The 26,059-nt window shown below is 39.8% G+C and overlaps 1 protein-coding gene across 4 annotated transcripts in view; it reads right to left on the reverse strand.

Moving 5' to 3' along the window:
* Positions 1 to 2,029: 2,029 nt before the first annotated feature.
* Positions 2,030 to 26,059, reverse strand: part of FER (FER tyrosine kinase) — a 491,045-nt gene continuing 467,015 nt past the window's right edge. For all 4 annotated transcript variants that reach the window (XM_077462310.1, XM_077462308.1, XM_077462309.1 and 1 more), the window contains 2 exons: positions 22,610 to 22,732; positions 2,030 to 10,892 (listed from right to left, as the gene is read on the reverse strand). In XM_077462310.1, the coding sequence (XP_077318436.1) occupies positions 10,750 to 10,892; positions 22,610 to 22,732 (266 nt within the window). In that variant the 3' untranslated portion in view covers positions 2,030 to 10,749. The remainder of the gene's footprint in view (positions 10,893 to 22,609; positions 22,733 to 26,059) is intronic.

Raw genomic sequence — 26,059 nt, forward strand, 5'->3', positions numbered from 1 at the left:
AAAGACATACTACACTATGGATTCTCCTCCTTTTTACATGTAACGTTTAAATGAGAATCTAAACTGTGGATGGATGAATAACCAAATTCCCAGGGAGATGCCAGAGAGCGACATGGGCTATACACTGTAAAGGCGGTTTCCCCCCCAGTAGGGGTAAAGATCTGGTGAGCACAATATAATTCATTTTCACCAAAGCGCACTGGGGATTTCCTTTGGATATTTGCACAAGGCACCATTTGGATTATGAACTGTTTAATATATTACAAAGGACTTGTCTGCATTTTATATTTATAGGATAATAATATTGCATTTATTTATTTCAGTATTTTTCACTAGATGTATATTACCAATTTTTTCTTTTTTTTAATTGTTTCACAACCTTTATTGGTATGGATGTATAACTGTTTAATCAATTGCAAGGATTAGGAATAATTTTATTAATTAATAGAGTTCCACACATTGACACACATTTTATTTAAGGGTATAGCGCCAATTCCACCTGACTTTTTTCACAGACTTTAACCGCTGCCTCCTACCTGGACTTTGCTGGTGCCTGTCCCCACTGCTGCAGACGCTGACTCCTCCATAGTAGGCGTGCAGTATTCCACCTGTGGCTTCACACGCCACCTCCGGACTCCCATAGTGCCTCTGCACTGGACCGGAAGTTGAAATAGGCACAAGCTCCTGTCCTTCCTCCTCCCCCCTGGGTCCATGCCGGAAACAAAGTTTTCGCTGACCCAGTGACCCGCTTTGTCACTTCCGGCGCTACCTCCGACAAACATGGCAAGTAAAAAGTCCTGTATACAGATGTTTAAAAAGTGATCGCTCATGCGCAGTGTGTGTGAGTGTGACTACCCGATGATCGTTTCGTCAACAACTGTCATCAAGGGTACAGCATTACAGGCTGTCTGTCCCTGCAGCATGGAGTCCAGGTACAGTTCCCCCAAGGTTTTACCAATCTATAGTTGTACAAGGTGGCAGTGAAAAGATTGAAGAATTCAAAGTAAATAAGAACTAGTTAAGCATAGAAACTTCTCCATAAAAGACAAGAGGTCTATCACCTACAGGTCATGAGTTCTCATGGAATGGAGTCAGGTTATATTGGTAAACCCAAGGGGGGTGTCTAAAAACTTTGCCAGTGTCCAATCACCTGATGTTCACAGCCTACAATCCAGGGTCTGCGAATATCCAATCCTTTGTCTGGTAAGATTAGGATAATAAGCATTTTTCCTTGCATGTGATTGGAAAATGGAAGTCAGCAGAGCTTCATATCTATTACTAAGCTCTGGGGACAAATTGCCTTGGAAAGCAAACAGCCTATTTGTCTTCAGTAAATCCAGGTGCTTTTATTGTTTCCCCATAGCCACATATTTACTTTAATTCTGAGTTCAGAAACATCACACTGACTTATAAAAAGGCATTTTGACCTAAGATCTGTGAGTCACTAACTGGGGAAAAAAAAGCTTAGGTGGTGGTGCACTGATGTCACTGCCAGTTTGCTATTTTTCTTGGCGCTAACAATAGTAACAGCGAAGCCAGAGGATGACCAAAGCGAGTCAGAGAACAAGCATATTATAAGAAAGCAGTCAGTGACATTTCTAATACATGTTTACTCCAATAAACTCATGTCAGTAAGTAAGTGGGATGTGGGGAATTGCTCTTTACAGAAGCATCTACATGTTAAGGAACATTGCATGGTTTTCAAGCCAAACTAGATGAAATGAATATAAGTAAAAGGATAATAAAAATGGACAAGAATTCAAATACAAAAAAAGTTAAGAAGACTGTTGTAGAATATAGTATTCAAATTGTAAACAGTTCATATTTATACTAAATTCAAGGACACCATGTGCAAAGAACATATTTAATCTGCAAAAATTAAGCAGAAACAAATGTTAATTTAATCTTCAAATAAGGAAATGTTGCTATAAGAATTTATTTTAAATTCTATGACATATTTAACAATTAACATTTGACCTTGCATTTGTGTGCTTACAATATGCAACAGTATTTAAACACATGCTCAATAAAAACTCAAATGTAGTAATTTATTTCAGACATTACAAACCAGATGATACACCATTCAGAAAAAAAAATGAACTCAAAATTTTTATTTTTCATGAACAGACCAAATGATTTTCAAGACAGTGTTGAACATGTCAACTATCATCTTGTTTTTCTTACAATAATTTTAGTTTAATACTGAAACAAATAAATCCATTTTTTACTTTTATATCTAAACATTGTTGAAAATCGAAAATCCATACATTTTATCATAAAATGTTAGCAAAAAAAAAAAAATTGACAGTTCAGTCCATAAATGTCACAAGTAGTAAAAACATAGTAAACAGCACAGCAAAATCATTTCTTAAGAATATGTTTTTTTTTTTTTTTTTTTTTTATTGGTTGGAGTTTGTTGGTCCAATAGTTATTACTTTAAGGTTTCACTGTAATTTTATTATATTACATCTTCTACTATTATAACAGTTATAACTCTGCCTAAAAAGAAATACAATAAAAGATAAATTTTATAAACAGAACATATATATATAATGATACAAAATACCAACATGGCTGTGCTTTTGTTTATAAAAAAAAAAGTCTAGTAGTGTGCAGTAGAAATTTTAAAATTACTTAAATATATGATACAGAAACAAAGCTTTTATTTTTAGGACAATCATTCTGGTGACAAATTACAAACATTTCACTAATATCAAATGTAGACATTTATGTAACATTTTAAAAGTGAAAGTTTAAAAAAGTGTAAAAATGTATTTAAATTGCACTAAAATGATGAAACAGTGTGTGGCAGTTTACAGATGATAGTTCTGAGAGTTATTAAACACTACACAGATATACCTAAACATATCGGCAATGGGAAAGCCCATATTTATATGTAAGGGTTTTAAATCATTGACAAAATGTAAACGGAGACAAACACAGTCATTTTTAAAGTTAATGTTACTTAACTGAGAGGAGGCCATTTGCTTGTACATTAAATCAGATCCAATACCGCCTTAACTGCAGATGGCAAAACACATCTGATTTAGCAATCTGTGGAGATGTACCAACTGTGCCCTGGAGACAAAACAGAGACCCTATGTGCAACTCTTTGACATCCCAATCCAGTGCTCAGTGTTGTGCCTGCCTACATGCTTATTCAAAGGTTCACTATAGTGTATCCTGGGAACTATATTGTATGTGGTTTATACTTCCAGTTATAGTGCACATTATAAGAATTCTTTAGTTTCATATGCCTATATTTAAAATTTTCGCCACATATTCACACAGATTCATATGTCCAGCAAGTGACAGTTAAAAACACACAATACTGACACGGTTGCTTAAAATTGTTAAGCTTTTACTCATATGGTTTAAAATTTCCCCCCGCCCCAACAAGAACTTTTCTTTTTTTTAGATTTAACAACTTAAACACACAGTCTGCCTCTCTGAGTCCCATCATCCAACATAAAAACAAAGCAGTTACTGTCAAACAGTGCAGATATTTTCCCAGGTGGGTGGGGAGGTGGGCAAGAGAGCAGTGCGGGAGTGTATGATCAGGCAATTACCGGTGTCCATGGCATTACATTTTTCAGTCACTGACCACCAATGTGGGGGAGAGAGGGCCAAGTAAAACTACCATTGACCATCAAAGTGGGGGGGGGGGGGGGCTTTAATAATACTGACACTAACCACAAATAAGAAGGGTAAATGGCACTACACTAACCACCAGTTGTGTGCAGATTTAGTAGTTGCTGCCACTGACACCAGTGCTGGGTTTGATATTTCAGGCACGGACACCAAAATTGGGGGTTATTATAACTGCCGCTGACACCAATGCTAGGGGTTATTATTGCATTAACGCACATACATGTGGGAAGTTATCGTGGCCACTGATAACAAAACAGAGTTATTATTGCATCCATTGACACCAACGCTGGGGGTTATTTTTGCAACCAGAGACGCGGATACTGGGGGGGGGTTTGAATCCATCTACATTAATGCTGGAGGATATTACTGAGGCCACCCAACAACAAAGCAGGGTGTTACTATTACTGCCACCAATAATGATGCTGGGGTTATTATTGTAGCCACAAACATCAATGTTGGGAATTACTAATCATGCCACATACACCAACAATGGAGCTGATTATAGTCCCCCTTTGTCCTGTGTACATTGTGGAGCACCGCAAAAATGCAGTAGGTCCAAAATGAAGGTAAATTATGACTGGCTGATTTTGAATGGGCTGCCTAACATAATGCAATTCACCTAAACATGCTGCCATTGTGTGACCCTTTGGAAGTGTTGTAGGCCTCGCTTGCGGCCCTCTACATTTTCAAGTTTACCACCACTGGCTAAAATCGTGTTTGCTGGCATTAGGTTTAGTTCTTTTACACATTCTACTTCCGTGCTGTCCCATTTCCTTTTCTATGCATTTAGTTTTGTGATCTTGCTTGCAAATCATATTTGGTACCAGTAAATTGTGTCTTGTCGGGACCACAAACATAGGAAGCTTTTATCTGTAAAGTAGTTGTAATTTAAGTAACCTCTAGTAATTTCATGTACCACAAACTCAGCCTTTGACTGCCTCCTGCACCATTGTCCTCAGTCTCCAAAGCACTCCTGTAGCATGCCCGCTATCTTTGAGCATGTCCTGTAGTAGAATCCGCTTGATGGTTTTCTGTAGTATTAATTACATGAAGCCTTATGTGTAGCATTTTAGTAATGTCAGGGGTAGCACCTGAGAGCCTCTTTACTAAGCTTACCTGAACAATCCATTAAACTTTTGAACTACAAAAGAATCAGCACATATTATATGTGTGTAACTTTATTAGATGGCCTAAACGCATATAGCTCTGGTTTAGGAAAATGTAAGAAAACAGTAATCAGGAGCTTCATGGAGAGCCAATAAACCTAGAATCCATAGATATATGGAAGAGCTTCAAATAGCATTGGTAGAAGTATTTTAAAAGCTGCTGTAGGTTAGCAGAATGTACAATATATCAATGTTGTGATACTGGGTTGAGAAATTTTCAAAGCACAATAGACATATCCGATGAGAAAGTCCACAAGGACCTTTCAGCCTGTTTAACCTGTTCTGGCTGACGATACGCATATTTGCAGCCTCTTGGAATGTGGGCTTTAACGATGAGAGGCAGCATATATGTAAACACATTACTGTGCCGAGTGCACACACCCGACAGAGTAAAGAGCGATCAGGAGCGTTCTGATCATGTGACCGAGGTGACTACCAATCATAGTGGTCACGTGATCAGAATGCCCACCCCTTGGCATTTAGTACCTCCTAAAGGGCTGAAAGGCAGCAGGGGGAAGAGGTTAACTTCAAACATTTTGTGCTGTAACATAGGAAATAATGGGACTTTGCATACATTGTTGTGAATATCAATAGCTTGATTTAATACAATTTCTATGATATTCACACACACTGGATGCCAGATGTCCAATACCTGAGATACCGGCATATCTAGAGTTGTATATTATAATGGGGCAACACTTTCAGATGAAATGTCAGTTTGGCTGGTATTTTTGTTTAACAGACTTTGTTTTTACAGAACAATACAAACTACCATAAAGTGCCTCAATTCACAGCCCATGCATGCTCCACTAACAAATGTGTAATGTCCAAATGTGTTAAGCCTTAGTGGTTTACCAGTCAAAGTAAATGTGTTAAAATGATCATTATGTATTTACATGCAAAATTGCATTATAAAAGGTTAATGTTACTAATTCCACACAAGTACAGTAAATTTGTAAGCTAGAATTACCCACCTCACTCCAAAATAAATACAAAAGGGTAACATAATAAGCATTTGGTAACATGAGGAATGTTTACAGTCTTTTTCAAGAGGATTATGAAAATTGTTTACAATTTCACCGTTGACTGCAGATAGACTAAACTGGTCAAGAAAATTAAAACTTCCCAAATAAATAAACATTTTTTGTATTTTTTAAGCACCCCTACCCTCTTCCGCAAGATTTAGGGATAATTTTGGGAAAATCATTATCAGCAATGTTAAAGTAAAAACACTATACATCTATAAAGTGGAACTTTAATCAGAAGATTAAGTCTTGCCTGGCCCCTTTTACAGGTATAGCTATGTAAAAACATGAAAAACAAGTGTCTATACTGTTTAAAATACAGTAATGCACTGCTCACCCTGCTCTGCATATGCTCAGTTGCTCTCTATTTTTAGGAACTGTCCTGAATTTGTAGAGACCGATCCGGGGAGGCTCTGGGATTCAGCAAAATAGCAGCCTCCAGGAAGAAGCAAAGAGAAGAATACTGGAGGCAATTTAAAGCACACACTCATTTTGGTAGCATTATTAATCTGGGATGTATGTTCCTTGCTAAGGTATATTATTTGTATCAAGTTGTTATGGGTAAAGTTCCATTTTAATGTAAAAGACAAAGATGAACCAAACATTTGTAGTGTCCCTAAACATGCTTAGGCAGAAAGAATGGTGATAATATGGTCTCACATGAGCTAAAAGTATTTATAAACCAAAAGTGACAGTGGAATGGGCCTGGAAATGGAAAAAAAGTTACATGAAAAATTAAAAATTCAGTCATAAATATACAAGGGCTCAGTGCTTACAAATGTATTTCTTAGTCCCTAGATGTAGCATTTACAAGTACAAAAAATAAAAAATAAATAGATTTTTGGTCCTACAGCATGCAATTGCAGGTTGTTCTCTTCAGTGTGCATGTGATGCTACAGTTGACAGGCGCAAAAAACAAAACAAAAAACAACTGAGCGTAAATAAGGTCAGCCAAAACTTTTTTTTTTTTTAAGGTTGGAGTAGTAACTGGTTTGAACCTCTGTAAGGCTTTTACTGTTGACTTGCCTTCCTGTCCCAGTGCCCCCATTTTGGCTGGTGGACCACTTCAAATTATTTTACTATTAACATGGAAACACTTTCAGATTTCCCATATCAGAATGCAACTTTGAAAAAAAAGCAACTAATGCTAAATATAAATAAACAAGTTAAATAGTTCACAGGGATCAATTTTTATTATCTTTACTTTTATTAGCCTTAGATCCATCCCTGGTTGCAGTTTGAATTAGAGACATATGCTTTTAACTTAGCTGCCCAAAGGCTGCTGTGAGAGGCACACATGCTACAAAGGCCATTTCTTGAACACAGAGAATTACTGCTGTTTGAGGAAAAACATCAAAGCTATGTTATCAAGCACTCTGTTGGCTCTGTAGCAGCTTTCAGGGCTCATTTAGGGTGAGGTTCAAGGTGCAACAGGATAAATCCTTAGATGAAAGTGCAAAGTCCCTTTAAATTGAATCTGTATTGCATGTTGTCTGCTAATTTTGGATTTACTATGGAGATTCCATTGGACCGATTTTGTATTTGATGTTTTTCATGTTGCTATAAAGCATTAAAAAAAATTAAAAAATGAACCTGTGTGTAGATCATGCACACTCAAGTATTTGCATGTTTTTCGGACAATTACCTTTATCGTCATTGTGGAGAAATTAAAAGAAACGTTTTATTTTTATTTTTTTTAAGATTCATATTTACCTAGGCGGATGCAGTAACGGTCCAATGCTGCATCTGTCCCCTGACACCGCTACACTGAGAACCGAGTGATCGAACACCGCAGATGGATCGGTTCTCACAGCTTCGTGATCAGAGAGCTGTAGACCATCAGTCACAGCTCTCTGCTCTGCCCCTCCTCACTCATTAGAGCGCTGAGATGTGAAGGGGGTGGCAGGCTCAGGCTCTCAGCAGCGCACTGAGAGGCTGAGCTGGGTGTTGGTCCAGGCACCTGGTGAATCCAGACTCCATTGTCGTGATGATGCAGAACCTGGACCGACTTCTGTGATGTCAGCAGAGAGGGGACTTCAGCCCACTCTCTGTTGAAAACACGTTTGGAGGAGTGCAAAGCGAACTGCCCTCCTGTGATCCAGATAAGTAAGGCCAAACAAGCTTTGGCTGTACTTCTTTAATTTTCAAAAATTCACAACAAAGGCATTGACATCTTTTATTGAGTAGCCCTCTAAACTGTAATTTTTATGGACATTTGAGAATGAATAGCAGCCAAGGGTGAGTGATGGCTTGGTTTAAAGCTATTTTACTGCTTGTAAAACATTTAGAATATTCTGAGCACGTGTGTATTATAAAGGGTTGCATACAATTTTATAGAAAAGGTATGCAGATAGCCTCAAGCGCTAAGTTTAGGCAGGTAATCTTGCTTTTAAACTTCTGTACTTAACTTAGGCAAAGGTATTATTTTTGTGCTCTAAGAGTTTAATGAAATCCTCAGAACATGTTAAAGCTAACTAAAGATTACATATTTAAATAGAGGATGTTATACAAGTGTGCAGAAGCAACTACTCAAACTGCCCATAAACAAACTGCCATGTTAATGACCTGTTTTCAGCCTACTAAACACTAAACTGTATTTCACACATTATAACCTTCAGATCCTTTCTACATTTTTTTCTAGGGTTGCAAAAGAAACTGACATCAACCAAAACAATGGATAACATTGTGTGAACAAGCCCACATAGATTCACCTTGGGCCAAATTCATCTTAAAAATCCCGTATCATGTGCTTATTCTCAATATCCCTTAAGGTGAGTTTTTTCTACACACTACCACACATGAACGTTATGAAAATGACACTAAGAAAATAGTTTTTTTATAAGCCCAGTTTACGTCGTACATGTGTGGCAGTCTGTAGAAAAATGCAGCTCAATGAACATGGTGTAAACAAGCCATAAATGTTTTCATCAGTATGCCAGCATTGTATGATCTAAAAAAAAAAAAAAAAAAAAAAGTGCAGTTCTTAAAGAACATGGAATGCTATACCAAAGTTCTAATTCTTAGTTCAGATTATACATATGGACCCAACATTTCTATTGCACAAGAAGAAAAACAGAGCACAAAGAAATCATGTAAATGCCTAAAACACTAAATAATATGTATCATTAAGTTTGCCTAGAAAATATAGCACTATTCGCTCTAAAGGAGGAGTCTCCAGGGAACCCAAAACTCCTTCAACTAAGTTTTTGCTGCCAAATATTGGCTATGTTTATGTAAACTCCTGTAATGATCCTAAAACCAAATACTTCAGTTGTTCAAATATAAAATAACCAATGACATATTGGGAAGCAATGGATCCACTAAAAGATCAGATTTCGTCATTTGCCTCAAAAAGTACTAATTGGTAGAAAATTTAGATCAGGTAGCAAGCAATTAATCTTGAAATATTGAAAAAAGAAAGCATTTTGGTGATATGATATGAGCTGAAGAAAACAAAAGGGATTCCAGTATTTTCTTTACTGAATCCAATCGTCTGGTTAATGCCATTCATGAGTCAAACACATCAGCTTCTCCATGGCTGTGCAAGTGGCAAATGTTGCAGCACATAAAGGTGAAATTATGTAAATGGTTTATGATGAACTACTGGAACATTTACAGAGGGCATATGAGCTGTTGTGAACATTGGCTGTAAATGTTTTCTCTTTACTGTTTAGCTATTCATTATGTCAAAGTTAGTGGAAAAATGTCATATGAATGGTCACCTCAACAGTCATGACACACTTTAGTTTATTTACTAAGACTGGAGCACTCAGAATCTGGTCTAGCTTTGCATTGTAGTCAATCAGTCTAACTTCAGCTTGTTCAATTAAGTGTTGAAAAAAGCATTGGCCGGTTTATATGCAGTGGTACACTAGATTTTGGACTCCGGTTTTAGTGAATCAACCTCATTGTGTGCTTTTTTTGTTCAATACAGTTTTACCTATCTGCTTAACCTTTTTTTTTAAATAATATTAAAAAAAAAGTCCTCATCTGCCCACAAAGAAACTTAGTAATATGCTTCAAAACAATTGGATGAACATACTATTCAATTTACACCATAATGCACCATTAGGTATACATCAAGCAACTCCTCTTAGGAAGGGACACTCAATATCAGTTTATCCCTGTTGCAGAGGGTAATTGGGAACGGACTGAAAATTTGGAGTCTTTCACGCCTTTCGCATTTGATGCAGGTCTCTAAAGGTTTTTTGATACACGTTAGCCAGCCAGACAATTGATTGGGGCTGATTTACTAAAGAAAAATATACTGTGCACTTGCTCCAGAGCTTAGTAAATGAGGTAAAGCTTCATTTTGCAACAAATACCCAATCACATGCAAGGAAAATAAAAAACAGCATTTTTACTTGTACATGATTGGATGACAGAAATAAGCAGAGCATCCCCTCATATCTAGAGCAAATGTACATGATGTGCACTTGCAGTGCACAGTATTGTTGCCTTTAGTAAAGCAACCTCCCTGTGTGACTCTTGCATGACTACAGCAAGTTGTTAAATAGTACCAAATGCACTACGGTAGATTGCCCTTTTTATTCTTCATGGAAACTTTGCAGTGCAAAGGGCAGCATATGAATAGTTTTAGGCAACAAGAAAAGTACATTTTTTCAGACAGCAGTCTCTCTTCATGTATGACCAGCTTAACTCGCCAATGTAAAAACTAGATCAAGGTAATTTCAGAAAGGGGTTTTATCAATATTAATGACAGGAAGAAGGTGTTGGACAACTGTAGAGGGGGGGGGGGGGTCTGCATTTTATGAATTTTAGTAAAAAGGCACATGCAGTTTGGCTAAACATGAGATTGATTGCAGTATTTGGTAAATGCAGTGTGGTTTATCAAATTGGGCAAACAGAACTACTGTTTCAAAATAAGTCCATCAGTGGGCTGGATACTATGTTATTTTCTTTTTGATCGCAGCTAGCTCTTTTTGCATCTCAATGAACTTTGGCCGATTCTCTGGCTTGTACTCCCAGCATCGCTGCATTATTTTGAACACTTCCTCTGGACACTTCTGTGGAGTGGACATTCGATAACCTAAAAAGTACATAGCAAAAGCATTTTAAGAATGAAATAAACAAGAAAAAAACTGTCTACAAAAAAAGGATCACCAGTAACCAGTGCATTTGGGATTCTGAAATCCAAGATACCCCTGTACTGAAGATCAAGGCAAGTGCCTAAACTTGTATGATTCTGGACCTAAAAAGTTAGTAATACAGATACTGGAATACATTACTATATAGTTATACCCTGTAGCACATACAACCTTTTTTGGCAACTAGGCCATAGCAAACCAGGACTTCTTACTGAGGTGCTTCTCTGCCAGCATCTCTCACTGTAGCTACCCAGGTCTTAGTCCTTGTACACACGGTCGGACATTCTGACAACCAAATCCGTTGGATTTTGTCTGACGGATTTTGTCCAAAACTGTTGCATACACACGGTCAGACAAAGTTGTCGGAAAATCCGATTGTACATAACGTGATGACGTTATTTCATTACGACGGGACTACGTTCAGGCTAGTAGCCAATAGCTTTCGTCTAGGAATCAGATATGAGCATGCCTGGCACTTTGTCCGTCGGAGTAGGCTAAACATGATCGGAGCATTTTGTCAGAAAATTTTACGGACAAGTTGGAAAACTTGGTCCGTCGGATACTCTGACTGAAACAGTCCGACGGAGACCACACACAGTCGGATTATCCGACAAAACAGTCCAATAGGACACATTCCGTCGGAATCTCCGACCGCGTGTACAAGGGCTTACAAACTCCCAGGTCATTACCCTCCTCCTGGTATGCTTTTCTTTGCCATTCACAGGGACTTCACTAATTCTCAAGCTTTACTATAGACAAAACTGAAGTGACATGGTATTACACCGCATACATGGTGCCAAAATATTGTCCTTAAAGTATAAACAAATTGTTTTTATATGAATTTTACTAAGATAATCAACTGTGTGGGAACCTCCACCTTGGTCTTCTTGCCTCCACTAAATGTGGATGCAGTGTAATACCAAATCCCTTCAGTTTTGTCTATAATATTGAATGTCAATATTCACTTTAATTCAACACTTATTTAAGACTGAATGAAATAAATTATTTCATTATTTAGAGCGCTGCATTGACCTCTACTCATTGTTTTGTGTCTATATACCTACACATATTGCACAATGCCACACATTGACCAACCTAATGCTGACACGCAATCTCTTCACAATTCTCAAGCTTGCTACCCCTTAACTAGAGCCTTTCCAGCTGATTATGAACAGATTATCACTAGTGAACAGCATTTTTTTCAGATCTCTCTCTGTGCTTCTCTGGGAAGAAGACTATATATAATTTCCAATATGAAGGCCACCCTAGATCTCTGGTTCTTGCTGCTTCCCAGTGGTCCTGACCAACTCTGCAATCTCCTCCTTTTTGCAGTCTGTGTTAGCCCAGGTGTTTAAAGAGATATCAAGGTCCACACAGTGTATAATCAACTTCTGAGTTTTCTTTACTAAAACATTATTCTATGTATAACAAAAGCGACTCCCAATTTTAAAGTTCAAGTACAGGTCCCACATCGTGATATAAATTTCCACAGGAACACTTCTGTGTATTCTTCAATCACAGTCAATGCCACTTCTTTCTCTCTTTAACTCCACAGATGGGACATGCTTAACAACGCCCTAGGCCAGTGATGGCAAACCTTGGCACTCCAGATGTTTTGGAACTACATTTTCCATGATGCTCATGCACTTTGTAGTGTAGTTGAGCATCATGGGAAATGTAGTTCCAAAACATCTGGGGTGCCAAGGTTCGCCATCACTGCCCTAGGCCAACAAGGCTAGCAAAACCCAGATCACAAATACATGACTCCGCCTCATCCACAGACGTTTTCAGGAGAGACTGAGGACGTGACCTTCCACCCTCTCTAGGTCTGGAAGTACTGCTCAACACCACCCATGATGATGCACTCTCTCAACTAGAGAAATCAACCAATCACTGATAGGGCAGAGTGCACAGGGGACTCCTTAGAGGAGATTAATGACAGTCCCTAAAGTGACAGCAGCCTTTTTCTCACAAAAATAATCAATACACATCCACTATTTAATGACCATGTTTTAGTTAAATTGCTTTTTACTGTTTTCTGCCTCCTTGAAAAGTCCTCCATGAGCAACAGAACAGCCCCTACAATGGGGAAAATAATTATCCGATCCCCTGCAGATTTTAAAAGTTTGCCCACTTACAGAGAAATAAAGTGTGTATAATTTTTAGCATAGGTGTATTTAAATAATAGAGACAAAATATTAACAAAAAATCCAGAAAAAACAATACAAATGTCATAAATTGAGTTGCAGCTGAGTAAAATAAGTATTTGATCCCCAAGCAAAACAGGACTTAGTACCTGGTGGAGAAACCCTTGTTGGCAAGCACAGAGGTAAGAAGTTTCTTGTAGTTGGTTACCAGGTTTGCACACATATCAGGAGGGATTTTGGTCCATCCTTCTTTACAGATCTTCTCTAAATCCTTAAGGTTTCTTGGCTGTTGCTTGCCAACTCAAAGTTTCAGCTCCGTCTCTGAATTTCCTATAGGATTAGGGTCCGGAGACTGGCTAGGCTGCTCCGTGACCTTAGTGTGCTTCTTCTTGAGCCACTGTTGCCTTGGTGGTATGTTTTGGGTCACTGTCATGATGGAAGACCTCTCCACAACCCTATTTTCAGTGTTTTGGCTGAGGGAAGAAGGCTCTCATTCAAGATTTTACAAAACATGGCCCCATCCATTGGCCCCTCAACGTGGCAATGTCAGCCTGTAGCTTTAGCAGAGAAACAGCCCCAAAGCTTAAGTTTTGTACCTCCGTGTTTGATTGTAGGGATGGGGTTCTTATGGTCATAGTCAGCATTTTTCTTCCTTCAAGCACGGCGAGTTAATGCCAAAGAGCTAAATTTTGGTGTCATCTGACCACAGCCCTTTCTCCCAATGGTTCGCTGAATCATTTAGATGTTCATTGGCAAACTTCAGATGGCCCTGTACATGTGCCTTTTTGAGGAGGGGGACCTTGCGGGCGCTGCAGGATTTCAATCCATGGCGACGTATGATGTAACCAATGGTTTGGGGATTATGGTCCCAACTGCTTTGAGATCATTCACAAGCTCCTTCCATATAGTTATGAGCTGATCCCTTACTTTTCTCATGCTTACCCCATGAGTCGAAATCTTGCATGGCACTCCAGACCGAGGGCGATTGATGGTTATTTTGTGTTTCTTTTATTTGCGAATAATCACTCCAACAGTTCTCTCCTTTACACCAAGCTTCTTGCTGATGGTCTTGTAGCCCATTCCAGCCTTGTGCAGGTCAACAATCTTGTCCCTGGCATCCTTAGTCTTTGCTCTTGCCCATGATATTGAGATTTGAATGGAAGAAAACAATTTTGTGGAGAGGTGTCTTTTTTTTTTTTTTTTTACACATAACGAGTTGTCATTAGGAGCACCTTCTTAAATTGACAGGACTAATCTGTGTATCACATGAGCATATACTGTAGTCAGCCTGTGGAAGCCAGAATTATTGTTGGTTGGTAAAGGATCAAACATTTATTTTACTTACTGAACTGCAACTAGAGTTATAAAATTTGTATCATGTGTTTTTTCCTCACTGTATCCTTTTCTCTCTCACTTTCATCTATTTAGAACAGGTAGTGCATGTTGGTTATGGATCATGCACTGTGCCCCCTATAAATTCCATAGCTACCCTCACTTGTTCCTGAGATGGACTATGTTCCTACATACAATAAGACTATGGAGAACAAACATCCTCTAACAGGTAGCTGGATCATAGCAGGCAAACAATTAAAAATTAACATAAAATAAAGTTGGAGGAAGTTAAGAATACAAACTTGAATACATTTTTAAGGATCTCTTTACACTGTCATTCTTAAAAGCAGTAGCACAATTTCACATTTTGTTGCTTTGCAGCCTGGAATAAAAACAGGTGCAGTTTTTGTATTATCCAGCTGTATTTACTTAGTGCAACTAATAACATTCAAGTGAAAGATATACCACCATGTCAGAAAAAAATTAAAATGAAATAAAAAAAAGGATCACAGAGTTGGAAAAAGGATCGCCTCCTTGTGTAAATACAATGTTTAACCACCTTTGCTTTAATTACAGCCTTTAGTCCAGGGGTGCCCAACCAGTGGCCCGCGGAGCCCTCTGATGTGGCTTGCGACCTCCTGCCCTGGGATGGCTGGTTGGCAATCTCAGAGCATCAGTGTTGTGAATGAAGGTGGTGGTAGGGGACGCCTCCTGTCACAGATGGAGTGATACCAAATGCACTCTGTCTGGGACAGCAACAGTTGGCGATACCTGAATGGAAGACTGTTATTATAGTTAAGTTTATTACTAAAATCACAATGTATATCAGGGCGTATCTGTTCTGCAGTGCTTACTGAGCTGCTTTCAAACTGATTGGCAGGTGCAGCGCAGTGCACCTGAAGGTTACCTGCATTGAGCCATAGACTTCTGTTATTACCTGCCGGTTAGGTGTGCTTTTAGAAAGTGCACTTCACCTGCAGGATATAATAGAAGCCTATGGCAAAGTCCAGCTAACCCGCAGGCAAGCCACAAGTGCACTGCGCTGGGGTAAACCCAGCGCATCAGCTTGAAAGCAGCCTTAGACCCCTTTCACACAATTGATCCAACCCAATTAGACCCTCTATTCATCTCTATGGAGCGGCAGATGTAAACAAACTACTGTTTACACCCCCCTAACAGAGTCTGCTCATTGTGGCCCGCGACCAGTTATCAAGTCACTTAAGAGGCCCTCGCTCTTCAAAAGGTTGGGCACCCCTGCTTTAGTCTGTGGGATATGTCTCTACAAAGTTTGCAATATTTGCCCACTCAAGTTAATTTAGTGTGACGGTGACTGTTTGAGGACTGCAGTCCATAAGTCATTCCACAGATTTTCAATGGGGTTTAAGTCTGGGCTCTGACTAGGCGATTCACCTTTTTCTCCTTCAATCGCTGTGCGGTAATTTTTGCTGTGTACTTTGGGTCATTGTCATGTTGGAAGGTAAACCAGCTTTCCATTGACAACTTTCTGGCAGTGGGCAGCAGATGTTCCACAAGAATCCATTTTTCCTTATATCCTGACAAGTGCTTCTGTCCCTACTGCAGGAAAACACCCCCATATAAGGATATTACCACCTCCATGCATACTGTAGGAATGGTGTTATTTGGATGGTAAGCTGTATTGGATTTCCGTTTTATAATATGGTATTGAAGCCAAATACCTACATTTTAGTCTCATCTGACCATAACACCTTTTTCCATGTGGCCCCAGAATCTTAAAGGTGCATTTTGGCAAAGCTCAGTTGTAAATGCATGTGGCCTTTCTTGAGGACTGGCTTTTTTTCTTGCAACCCTCCAATACAAGCCACATTTGTGGAGAATTTGGGGTATTGCTGTCACATGCACACAATGACCACTCTGCCATAAATTTCCTGCAACTGCTTTAGAGTTGCTGTAGGCCTCTTGGTTCCTCTTGGCTCTTTTATCCAGTTTGGAGTGATGTCCTGATTCAGGGAGGGTCTGTGTTGTGTTGAGAATGAAGTTATTCATTCTCAAAGATCACATCAGAGACTAAAGTTGGGTTTGAGTCAGTTTCTTACAGCTTAGAAACCATTGCTGGTGGCTTACTTTAGAAGGCTGACAGGCACTAAGCTCTGCTCGTATAGAAGAAAAAAAAGCTAAGACTTTAATGGTTGTGTTGTGAAATTGTAGAAAACATATTTCTCTACAATTCTTATAGCCCTGGTGCCCAATCTTTGTCCTTTTGACACTTACTGTGCTGACCCATGGAGCCCTAGCAGATGATAGTGTTTGGTGATTACCCAAGTCAGTGAAGGAAAGATATTATTTAGACTATCTTCCACTGGTAAATTGGTTTATTTCTTTGGCACCATCTTTGTATACCTTTTTTCTATTCTATCCATTTTCTCTTTCTAGGTTTTCTTTTACTATGATCTTTTATGACTGATCCTATAAAAATAAATATTAAACGTTGCACATGTAAATTTAGGGGTCTGTAGGGAGCACAATTGTGGAAGCCTACTGTAATAGCAGTACTCTCTAGTAGTCTCATGTAATGTATCTACAGTCTATGACTGTCTTCTGAAGCATATCCCCAGTCTCCAACTCCTATAGCATATCTGCAGTCTTCTAGTATTTTTGTAGCTTTCCTGTAGACTTGTAGACAGTGGGGATCGAAAGTTTGGGCACCCCAGGTAAAAATGTGTATTAATGTGTATAACGAAGCCAAGGAAAGATGGAAAATCTCCAAATGGTATCAAATTACAGATTAGACATTCTTATATGTCAAAAAAAAGTTAGATTTTATTTCCATCATTTACACTTTCAAAATTACAGAAAACAAAAAAATGGCGTCTGCAAAATTTTGGGCACCCTACAGAGTATCACAGCTGGTAAATGCCTTTTGTAGCCAGCCAAGAGTCTTTCAATTCTTGTTCGAGGTATCTTTGCCCATTCTTCCTTACAAAAGTGTTCCAGTTCTTTGAGATTTCAGGGCTGTCTGTCACGCACTGCTCTTTTAACGTCTATCCATAGATTTTCAATAATGTTGAGGTCAGGAGATTGTGAAGGCCATGGCAAAACCTTCAGTTTACGCCTCTTGATGTAATCCCCCGTGGATTTTGAGGTGTGTTTAGGATCATTATCCATTTGTAGAAGCCATCCTCTCTTTAACTTCAGCTTTTTCACAGATGGCATCAAGTTACCATCCAAAATTTGCTGAAATTATTGAATCAATTTTTCCTTCTACTCGTGAAATGTTCCCTGTGCCACTGGCTGCAATACAACCCCAAAGCATGATTGATCCACCCCCATGCTTAACAGTTGGACAGAGGTTCTTTACATTAAATTTTGTGCCCTTTCTTCAAACGTACCTTTGCTCATTCCGGCCAAACAGTTCTATTTTAAACTCATCGGTCCACAGAACTTGTTTCCAAAATGCCTCAGGCTTGTCTATATGTTCATTTGCAAAGTTCAAACGCTGATTTTTGTGGTGAGGACGTAGAAGAGGTTTTCTTCTGATGACTGATTTTTGTGGTGAGGACGTAGAAGAGGTTTTCTTCTGATGACTCTTCCATGAAGACGATATTTGTACAAATATCTCTTTATAGTGGAATAGTGTACCACAACTGCAGTGTCTGCCAGATCTTTCTGGAGGGATCGGGCAGTCAAACGTGGGTTTTGAATTGCTTTTCTCACAATCCTGCGAGCTGTTCTGTCTGATATTTTTCTTGGTCTTCCTGATCTTGCTTTAACTTCCACTGTTCCTGATGACTGTCACCTGATGACTTAATCCACTGTTCCTGATGACTTAATTACATTCTAAACAGAGGATATTGACATGTGAAAACGCTTTGCTATCTTCTTATAGCCTTCTGCAGCTTTGTGAGCGTCAACTATTTTCAGTTTTCTAGACAACTGCTTAGAAGAACCCATGGTGCTGATTGTTGGGACAAGGTCAGATGAGTCTGGCCATTTAAAACGTTTGAGATTGACATCACCTGGTCTTCCCAGACGATGATTGAGAATAATCCATGACACTGGCAGGTCTCAGCTTTGCAAAGGGGGCAGTGCATGCTATAAATTCTGCAGGGTGCCCAAACTTTTGCAGACGCCATTTTTTGGTTTTCTGTAATTTTGAAAGTGTAAATGATGGAAATAAAATCTAACTTTTTTTGACATACAGTGTCTTGCGAAAGTATTCGGCCCCCTTGAACTTTTCAACCTTTTGCCACATTTCAGGCTTCAAACATAAAGATATAACATTTTAATTTTTTGTGAAGAATCACCAACAAGTGGAACGAAATCTATTGGATAATTTAAACTTTTTTAGCAAATAAAAAACTGAAAAGTGGTGCGTGCAAAATTATTCGGCCCCTTTAAGTGCAGCAAACTCACTCCGGAAGTTGAGCGAGGATCTCTGAATGATCCATTGTTGTCCTAAATGACTGATGGTGATAAATAGAATCCACCTGTGTGTAATCAAGTCTCTGTATAAATGAAAATGCTCTGTGATAGTCTCAGGGTTCTGTTGAAAGCGCAGAGAGCATCATGAAGACCAAAGAACACACCAGGCAGGTCCGTAATACTGTTGTGGAGAAGTTTAAAGCTGGATTTGGATACAAAAAGATTTCCCAAGCTTTAAACATCCCAAGGAGCACTGTGCAAGCGATCATTTTGAAATGGAAGGAGTATCAGACCACTGCAAATCTACCAAGACCTGGCCGTCCCTCTAAACTTTCAGCTCAGACAAGGAGAAGACTGATCAGAGATGCAGCCAAGAGGCCCATGATCACTCTGGATGAACTGCAGAGAACTAGAGCTGAGGTGGGAGAGTCTGTCCATAGGACAACAATCAGTCGTACACTGCACAAATCTGGCCTTTATGGAAGAGTGGCAAGAAGAAAGCCATTTCTCAAAGATATCCATAAAAAGTCTTGTCTAAAGTTTGCCACAAGCCACCTGGGAGACACACCAAACATGTGGAAGAAGGTGCTCTGGTCAGATGAAACCAAAATCAAACTTTTTGCCCACAATGCAAAACGATATGTTTGGCGTAAAAGCAACACAGCTCATCACCCTCAACACACCATCCCCACTGTCAAACATGGTGGTGGCAGCATCATGGTTTCGGCCTGCTTTTCTTCAGCAGGGACAGGGAAGATGGTTAAAATTGAGGGGAAGATGGCTGCAGCCAAATACAGGACCATTCTGGATAAAAACCTGTTGGAGTCTGCAAAAGACCTGAAACTGGGACGGATTTATCTTCCAACAAGACAATGATCCCAAACATACAGCAAAATCTACAAAGGAATGGTTCACAAATAAACGTATCCAGGTGTTAGAATGGCCAAGTCAAAGTCCAGACCTGAATCCAATCGAGAATCTGTGGAAAGAGCTGAAACCTGCTGTTCACAAACGCTCTCCATCCAACCTCACTGAGCTTGAGCTGTTTTGCAAGGAAGAATAGGCAAGGATTTCAGTCTCTCGATGTGCAAAACTGGTAGAGACATACCCCAAGCGACTTGCAGCTGTAATCGCAGCAAAAGGTGGCTCTACATAGTATTAACGCAAGGGGGCCGAATAATTTTGCACGCCCCACTTTTCATTTTTTTATTAGTTAAAAAAGTTTCAAAAATCCAATAGATTTCGTTCCACTTTACAATTGTGTCCCACTTGTTGGTGATTCTTAACAAAAAATAAACATTTTATATCTTTATGTTTGAAGCCTGAAATGTGGCAAAAGGTTGAAAAGTTCAAGGGGGCCGAATACTTTCGCAAGGCACTGTATTATAAGAATGTCTAATCTGGATTATAAGAATGTCTACTGTTCGGGATGCGGGGCACTCCCGAGGACATTGTCAACAATGTACAATCTCCTTATCGCCCCGGTCTATGACACTCACTTAACCTTCTTGACTAAATGGGAGAGGGAGCTGAACTGCACATTTACTTCGAGCCAGACTCAACGTATGTTAACCTTTGCCCTACAATCTACCATTTGTACCAAAATACAGGAAACTAACTACAAACTCCTGACGAGGTGGTACTTAACCCCTCAGGTACTGCACTCCTTCTATCCGAACACCTTCGCACTTTGCTGGAGGTGTGGTCAGGGGCAGGGCACAATGTTACACATATTTTGGTCCTGTCCGAAGTTGTCCCATTTCTGGTCTACAGTCAGGTCCATTACCCAAAAGTTCACGGAATACAACGTCCCCGATGACCCGGCCTTTTTTCTCCTACATGATAATACCATGTCTACTAAAAAATACAAAAAGTCCATTCTGTGTCACCTGGTGAATGCAGCCAGAGCCTGCATTCCGCTTCACTGGAAAAGCCAGGCCCCACCGTCGGTGGCGTCCTGGTTTCGAAGGGTGGAGGACGTTAGTAAACTAGAGGACCTGGTGCTATCTGGGAGGCAACAACAGGAAAGATTTAAAACCACGTGGGCTCTCTGGCATCAGTTTATTCTCTCCCCTGAAGGGGTTTCCCTGAGGACCCTGTGAGATAGTTTGCAACCTGGTCCAAGTATGTGACGCGGTGTTCCGGACTGAACCAGATCTCTCCCCCCTTTCCCCCCCCTTTCTTTTTTTTTTTCTTCTCCTCTCTCTCTCTCCCCCAGCCTTCCCCCGCCTTTCTCCCTTGTGTGTCCTTGTCCCCTTTACTGTTAGACTCTGACCTTGGATGTTCGATTGTTTACTGGGGCAATGGGATTCTGGTGTGGGGAAGAGGGGGGAGGCGGCTCAGAATTAGGCGTCTAGTGAGTCCATGGTTACTTCGCGCAGTGCTTCGGCCCACATGGGCTGTGGTAGCCGGAATGATGATGAACGTGACCTTACAAGAACTCATGTTAAATTGAGATGTACTGTATGTAAGTTACGTCTGCCTCCCCCTCTATCCCTGTATCGAACTTACTGGGCACTTTCCCTTCCTTCCCCCCATGTATCCCAACTGTATGTCTTATGTTATATGTGCGCCCAGGTTGGGCATTGTTTAAATAAATAAAGTCTATATTTGAAAAAAAAAAAAAAAAAAAAAAAAAAAGAATGTCTAATCTGTAATTTGATGCCATTTGGAGATTTTTCCAACTTTCCTTGGCTTCGTTATGCACATTAATACACATTTTTACCTTGGGTGCCCAAACTTTCGATCCCCACTGTATATCAAGTTATACAACCACCACTGGATTATGGAAACAAAGATAAAATTAGCTTTTAGGGCTTGTTAATAATATGTAAATACTTTATTATGCATGAATTGGGCACAGGTTCACTTTAATATATATCTAAATCTAAGAACAAACATATAATTTATTGTAACCTATTAAAGCGGGAGTCCACCGGGACTCCGCATTTTTTTTTTTTTTTAAAAGCCAGCAGCTACAAATACTGCAGCTGCTGACTTTTAAAATAGTGACACTTACCTGTCCAGTGCGCCCGCGATGTCGGCACCCGAAGCCGATCTGTAGATCGTATCTCGGGTGCTGCCGCCGCCATCTTGGGTATGGGAATCAGGAAATAGAGCCTTTCGGCTTCATTTCCCGGTTCCCTACTGCGCATGCGCGAGCCGCGCTGCGCAATAAGGACGGTCCCCGCTGCCTCTGGGATCTGTGTGTTTTCCCAGCAGGCAGCGGGGCACTTGCGGGAAGGGGCGGGCACTTGCGGAAAGGGGCGTAATATACGCCCCTTTCCGCAGAGAGCTATCCCGGAAGTGGGTACAGATACCTGTACTATACAGGTATCTGCACCCCCCCTCCCCCCTGAAAGGTGCCAATTGTGGCGCCGGAGGGGGGGAGGGTTCCGATGAGCGGAGGTCCACTTTAGGGTGGACCTCCGCTTTAAAAGTTAGATGTAGTGATTATGTAAGCTTTAATTTTTAAGGCCAAGTACAGAAAAATACTGGTTGATTCTACAGGAAATGTTGTGCCCTTGTTCCCAAATATTCACATTCCTTCTCCGCAATCTGTTTTTAATCAATTTTGTTTTTAGATCTGTTCTAATAGTAGTACTGAGAGGTATACTGCCTCATTATGAAAATCCTAGTTGCCTAGTTGTTTCTGGCTTAAATGCTTCCAGAGTTACTGAACTAGAACAAACATGCAGGTTCTAGTAAATTCAGTACTCATAATCTGAAAAAAACTGGGTTAGAGACAGTAAAAGTTAATATTAAACACTGTACTTAACCTTTTTCTACTTGTTCCCGTGCTTGTTGATTGGTCATTCCTGGATAAGGACACACTCCCAGACTGAAGGTTTCCCAGAGAAGAATGCCAAAACTCCAAACATCACTCTCTGAACTGTATCGTCCTGATGGAGAAAAAAAAAGAAAATTAATTTCTCTGACAATGAACTGTTGTCATTTAGCATTGTTCCCTGCTCTCTGGTCTACAAAATATCACCACCTATTAGAGAGAAGAGAGAGAGAGGTGTTAGGTCCAGGATGTCAGGACCAGTCTGAGCTCCCAGCATAGCTAGAGAACAGACCACGCTGTGCTCTCCCACTTAATGGGAAAGCAGAGGGACTTGAGGAAACTATACAAAGAGAACAGGATACTTTATCTTCAAGTACACGGTACAGCAGGCACATATCAGGAATAACTCTTAAAGTGTAAGTAAACCCCCTATCATTTTCAGCCAAGGAAGCTGCCATCTTTGCCTCTGTTTAATATAAAACTACCATGATGCTGCACATGTGATCAGTCATGACACCAGCCATTGGATGGTTTAACAGTTTGATTGAGAGCACAACCAATGGGAGTGTTACATTTCCGGCATGCCCCAGAAATGAAACTGTTTTGTGGATGGGTTTACTTCCGCTTTAACTCTAAACCAGTGTTTCTCAACTCCAGTCCTCAAGGAGCCCCAACAGGTCATGTTTTCAGGATTTCCCTCACATGAAAAGGCTGTGGTACTTACTAAGGCAGTGAAACTTATTAAATCACCTGTGCAAAATAATGGAAAGCCTGAAGATATGACCTGTTGGGGCGCCTTGAGGACTGGAGTTGAGAAACACTGCCCTAAAGTCTAGGCCACGTGATATGCATAGCATTTCTACAGACAAAAAGCAAAAGTTTCAGAAGCTAGTCCCTATAAATGTCTCATAGGCTTGTTTCATTCATCATCACTAAAAGAATGAATATTGTTTTTGAAAATCTTGCTTTGTAAAACAAAAAATAAAAAATTTGGATGGCTTTCCTTTAGCGTTGCCTTCAATTATGTACCGGTAGTGCAAGGGCCTGCCTGTTTACATACAAAATGAAAGTGTTTTAGGTTTGACCTCATATTATGTGGTTTTGGTAAATCTAAAGGAAAATCCTACAAAATAATTGTAATGGAGGGTCAGCCTTAGATCTGATGGACGCTTTTGTTTTCATTTTTTTCTAATTTCATCTGTTGATCCAGCTAGTTAGTTTGTTGTTTTCAAAAGAATAAGCTCTCCTGCAGATGTATCAGTTACAAGGACTAAACAAACCATTTAAACACAGCAGGGGTACTTACAATGATCAGCTTTTATTTCTTTACGTAAAATCATCCCCATCAAAAAAAAGAAAACCAGTTTGATGTAACTGCTTATAAAGTATTCGCTGGAGTTGAGCTTCAATTTCTTAGTGCATTTAAAACTGCAAGCACAGTACATCTAACACTCCCCTTCCCCCAGACACAATGCTGCTGTTCAAATGTGCCTCCTATGCTCCTTCATCCAGAGTGGGGGGTCACTGCAATATAGGAGGTGAATGACTGGCCAGATCACCAAGTGACAACAGGGATAAGTCTAAAAAAGAAAACAAATGCAGCCCCCACATCAAAGGATTGGTAAACTGCATTTAATTTAATTAAATTGAATTACATTTTGTGTTTAATATTGCCTAAACAAAAACATAACTAAGAATGCAGTTACAATAAATGCAAGGAAAACCCCAGAAGGCAACTGTACTAGGCATATCAATTATGCAGCTGTAGCCAGATTATCACACACAAAAAAAGGGCTACAAAACTAAAACAAATGAGTTTTCAAATAAGAATTCTTCAATTTTAGTGCACCAATAAGCTCATTTTGCACCTTACATTAAATGCAGAAGTTGCAGCAAAATCATGTTAACTTACTTGATGTCAGAGGATTTAGTGCACACTTCAAATATCTTTTCCAGCTGTGCTCAATTAGTTTTCAAGTTTAATAGCCCATAATTAAGCCCATTTAATGTGCAGTTGGAGGTAACATTCATTTACTTGTCTGCTTACCCACTTACTTCAAACTTTGGCAAGCTGTAATTTAACGCTTTCCACTGAAGTAATTTCTTTGATATATAAGTTATATACAATTAAGTTTCTCAAAGCAGCACAAGCGAGGCAAAGAAACTTTAACAATAGTGAGTACAGAAATGTTTACTGAAAAAAATGAATGACACACATATGAACAGGATTTTCAACTGCACTGCCAGTGTTTAATTATTCTGAGTGATATTAAAAGTAGATTTTTTTTCAAAACAAACATGTTATACTTACCTGCTCTGTGCAATGGTTTTGCACAGAGCAGCCCTGATCCACCTTTTCTTGGGTCCCCTACTGAAGCTCCTGGCTCTTCCCTCCTCCTGCCTAGTACCCCCATAGCAGGCAGCTTAATATAGGAGGTCCTGAGCTGCTGCTCTGTGCCCATTCACACAGAGCGTGGCTCGGCCACGCTCTGTCCTCACTGGCTCACTGGTTAGGACTGACAGTGGCAGGAGCCAAAGAGGAGGAAGTGAACAGGGAGAGCCACTGCTTTCATGCACGTCGCTGGATCGAGATGGCGCTCAGGTAAGTATTAGGGGGTTGCACACAGATGGTTTATTTTTTACCTTCATGCAAAGACTGCATGAAGGTAAAAAAAACTTGAGCCTTTGAAACCACTTTAATATTTTTTATTTGAGAGCATTGAAAGAACAAAGGATAAATAGGATTCCCAAGCAAAGCAAACATTTGCAAGCAGACTAAGACCCCTTTCACACTGGGGCTGTGGCTGCGTGCTCAGTTTCAGCAGTGCTTTACTGCTGTTTAAGCAGTGCTTTTTGGCTTCATTTAACCCCACTAACCCTCCAATACTTTGGCTGTAAAGTATTGGAGGGTTTAATTCTGCTTTAAGGTTGTCAGCAGATCAACAGTGTCTAAAAAAGCCTAAAAATAGCAACTGAGCATGTGCAGAGAGGGTGAGAGACAGTGCATTATTGAATTTTAAACAGCACAGAAACTTATTTTAAATGTGTTCACAGATATACCTGCATAAGGGCAAGCCTGAAGTGATCTAAGCAAGACTTCATTATCTAACTAAAATTCCACATTAAGAAAGTAGTTAACAACACTTGGACACTTGCAACTATAGGCAAGCTTAGAATAAAGGATACCTGTAGGTACATGGAATATCTCCTAATTGTGCACTGTTTAAGAGATATTCAGTGTTTCTGCAGCCGGAGACAGTCTGCAGCTGTAGGTCGTGCCCGTGACACTCACGCACATGTGCGGATGTAATTTCATCATGGCTCGACCATCCAGACAGCCAGAGCCAGCGAACCCAGACTGAAGACAGGGTGAAGATGGAAGCCCTTTCAGCTGTGACAGCTTGTCGCAGGAGGATTTCATTTAAAGGAAAGTGTTGGAAGG

This window comes from Lithobates pipiens, unplaced genomic scaffold (genome assembly GCF_037356315.1).
Source record: "Lithobates pipiens isolate NorthernLeopardFrog02 unplaced genomic scaffold, aLitPip1_a1.2 Scaffold_3, whole genome shotgun sequence".
NCBI lineage: Eukaryota > Metazoa > Chordata > Amphibia > Anura > Ranidae > Lithobates > Lithobates pipiens.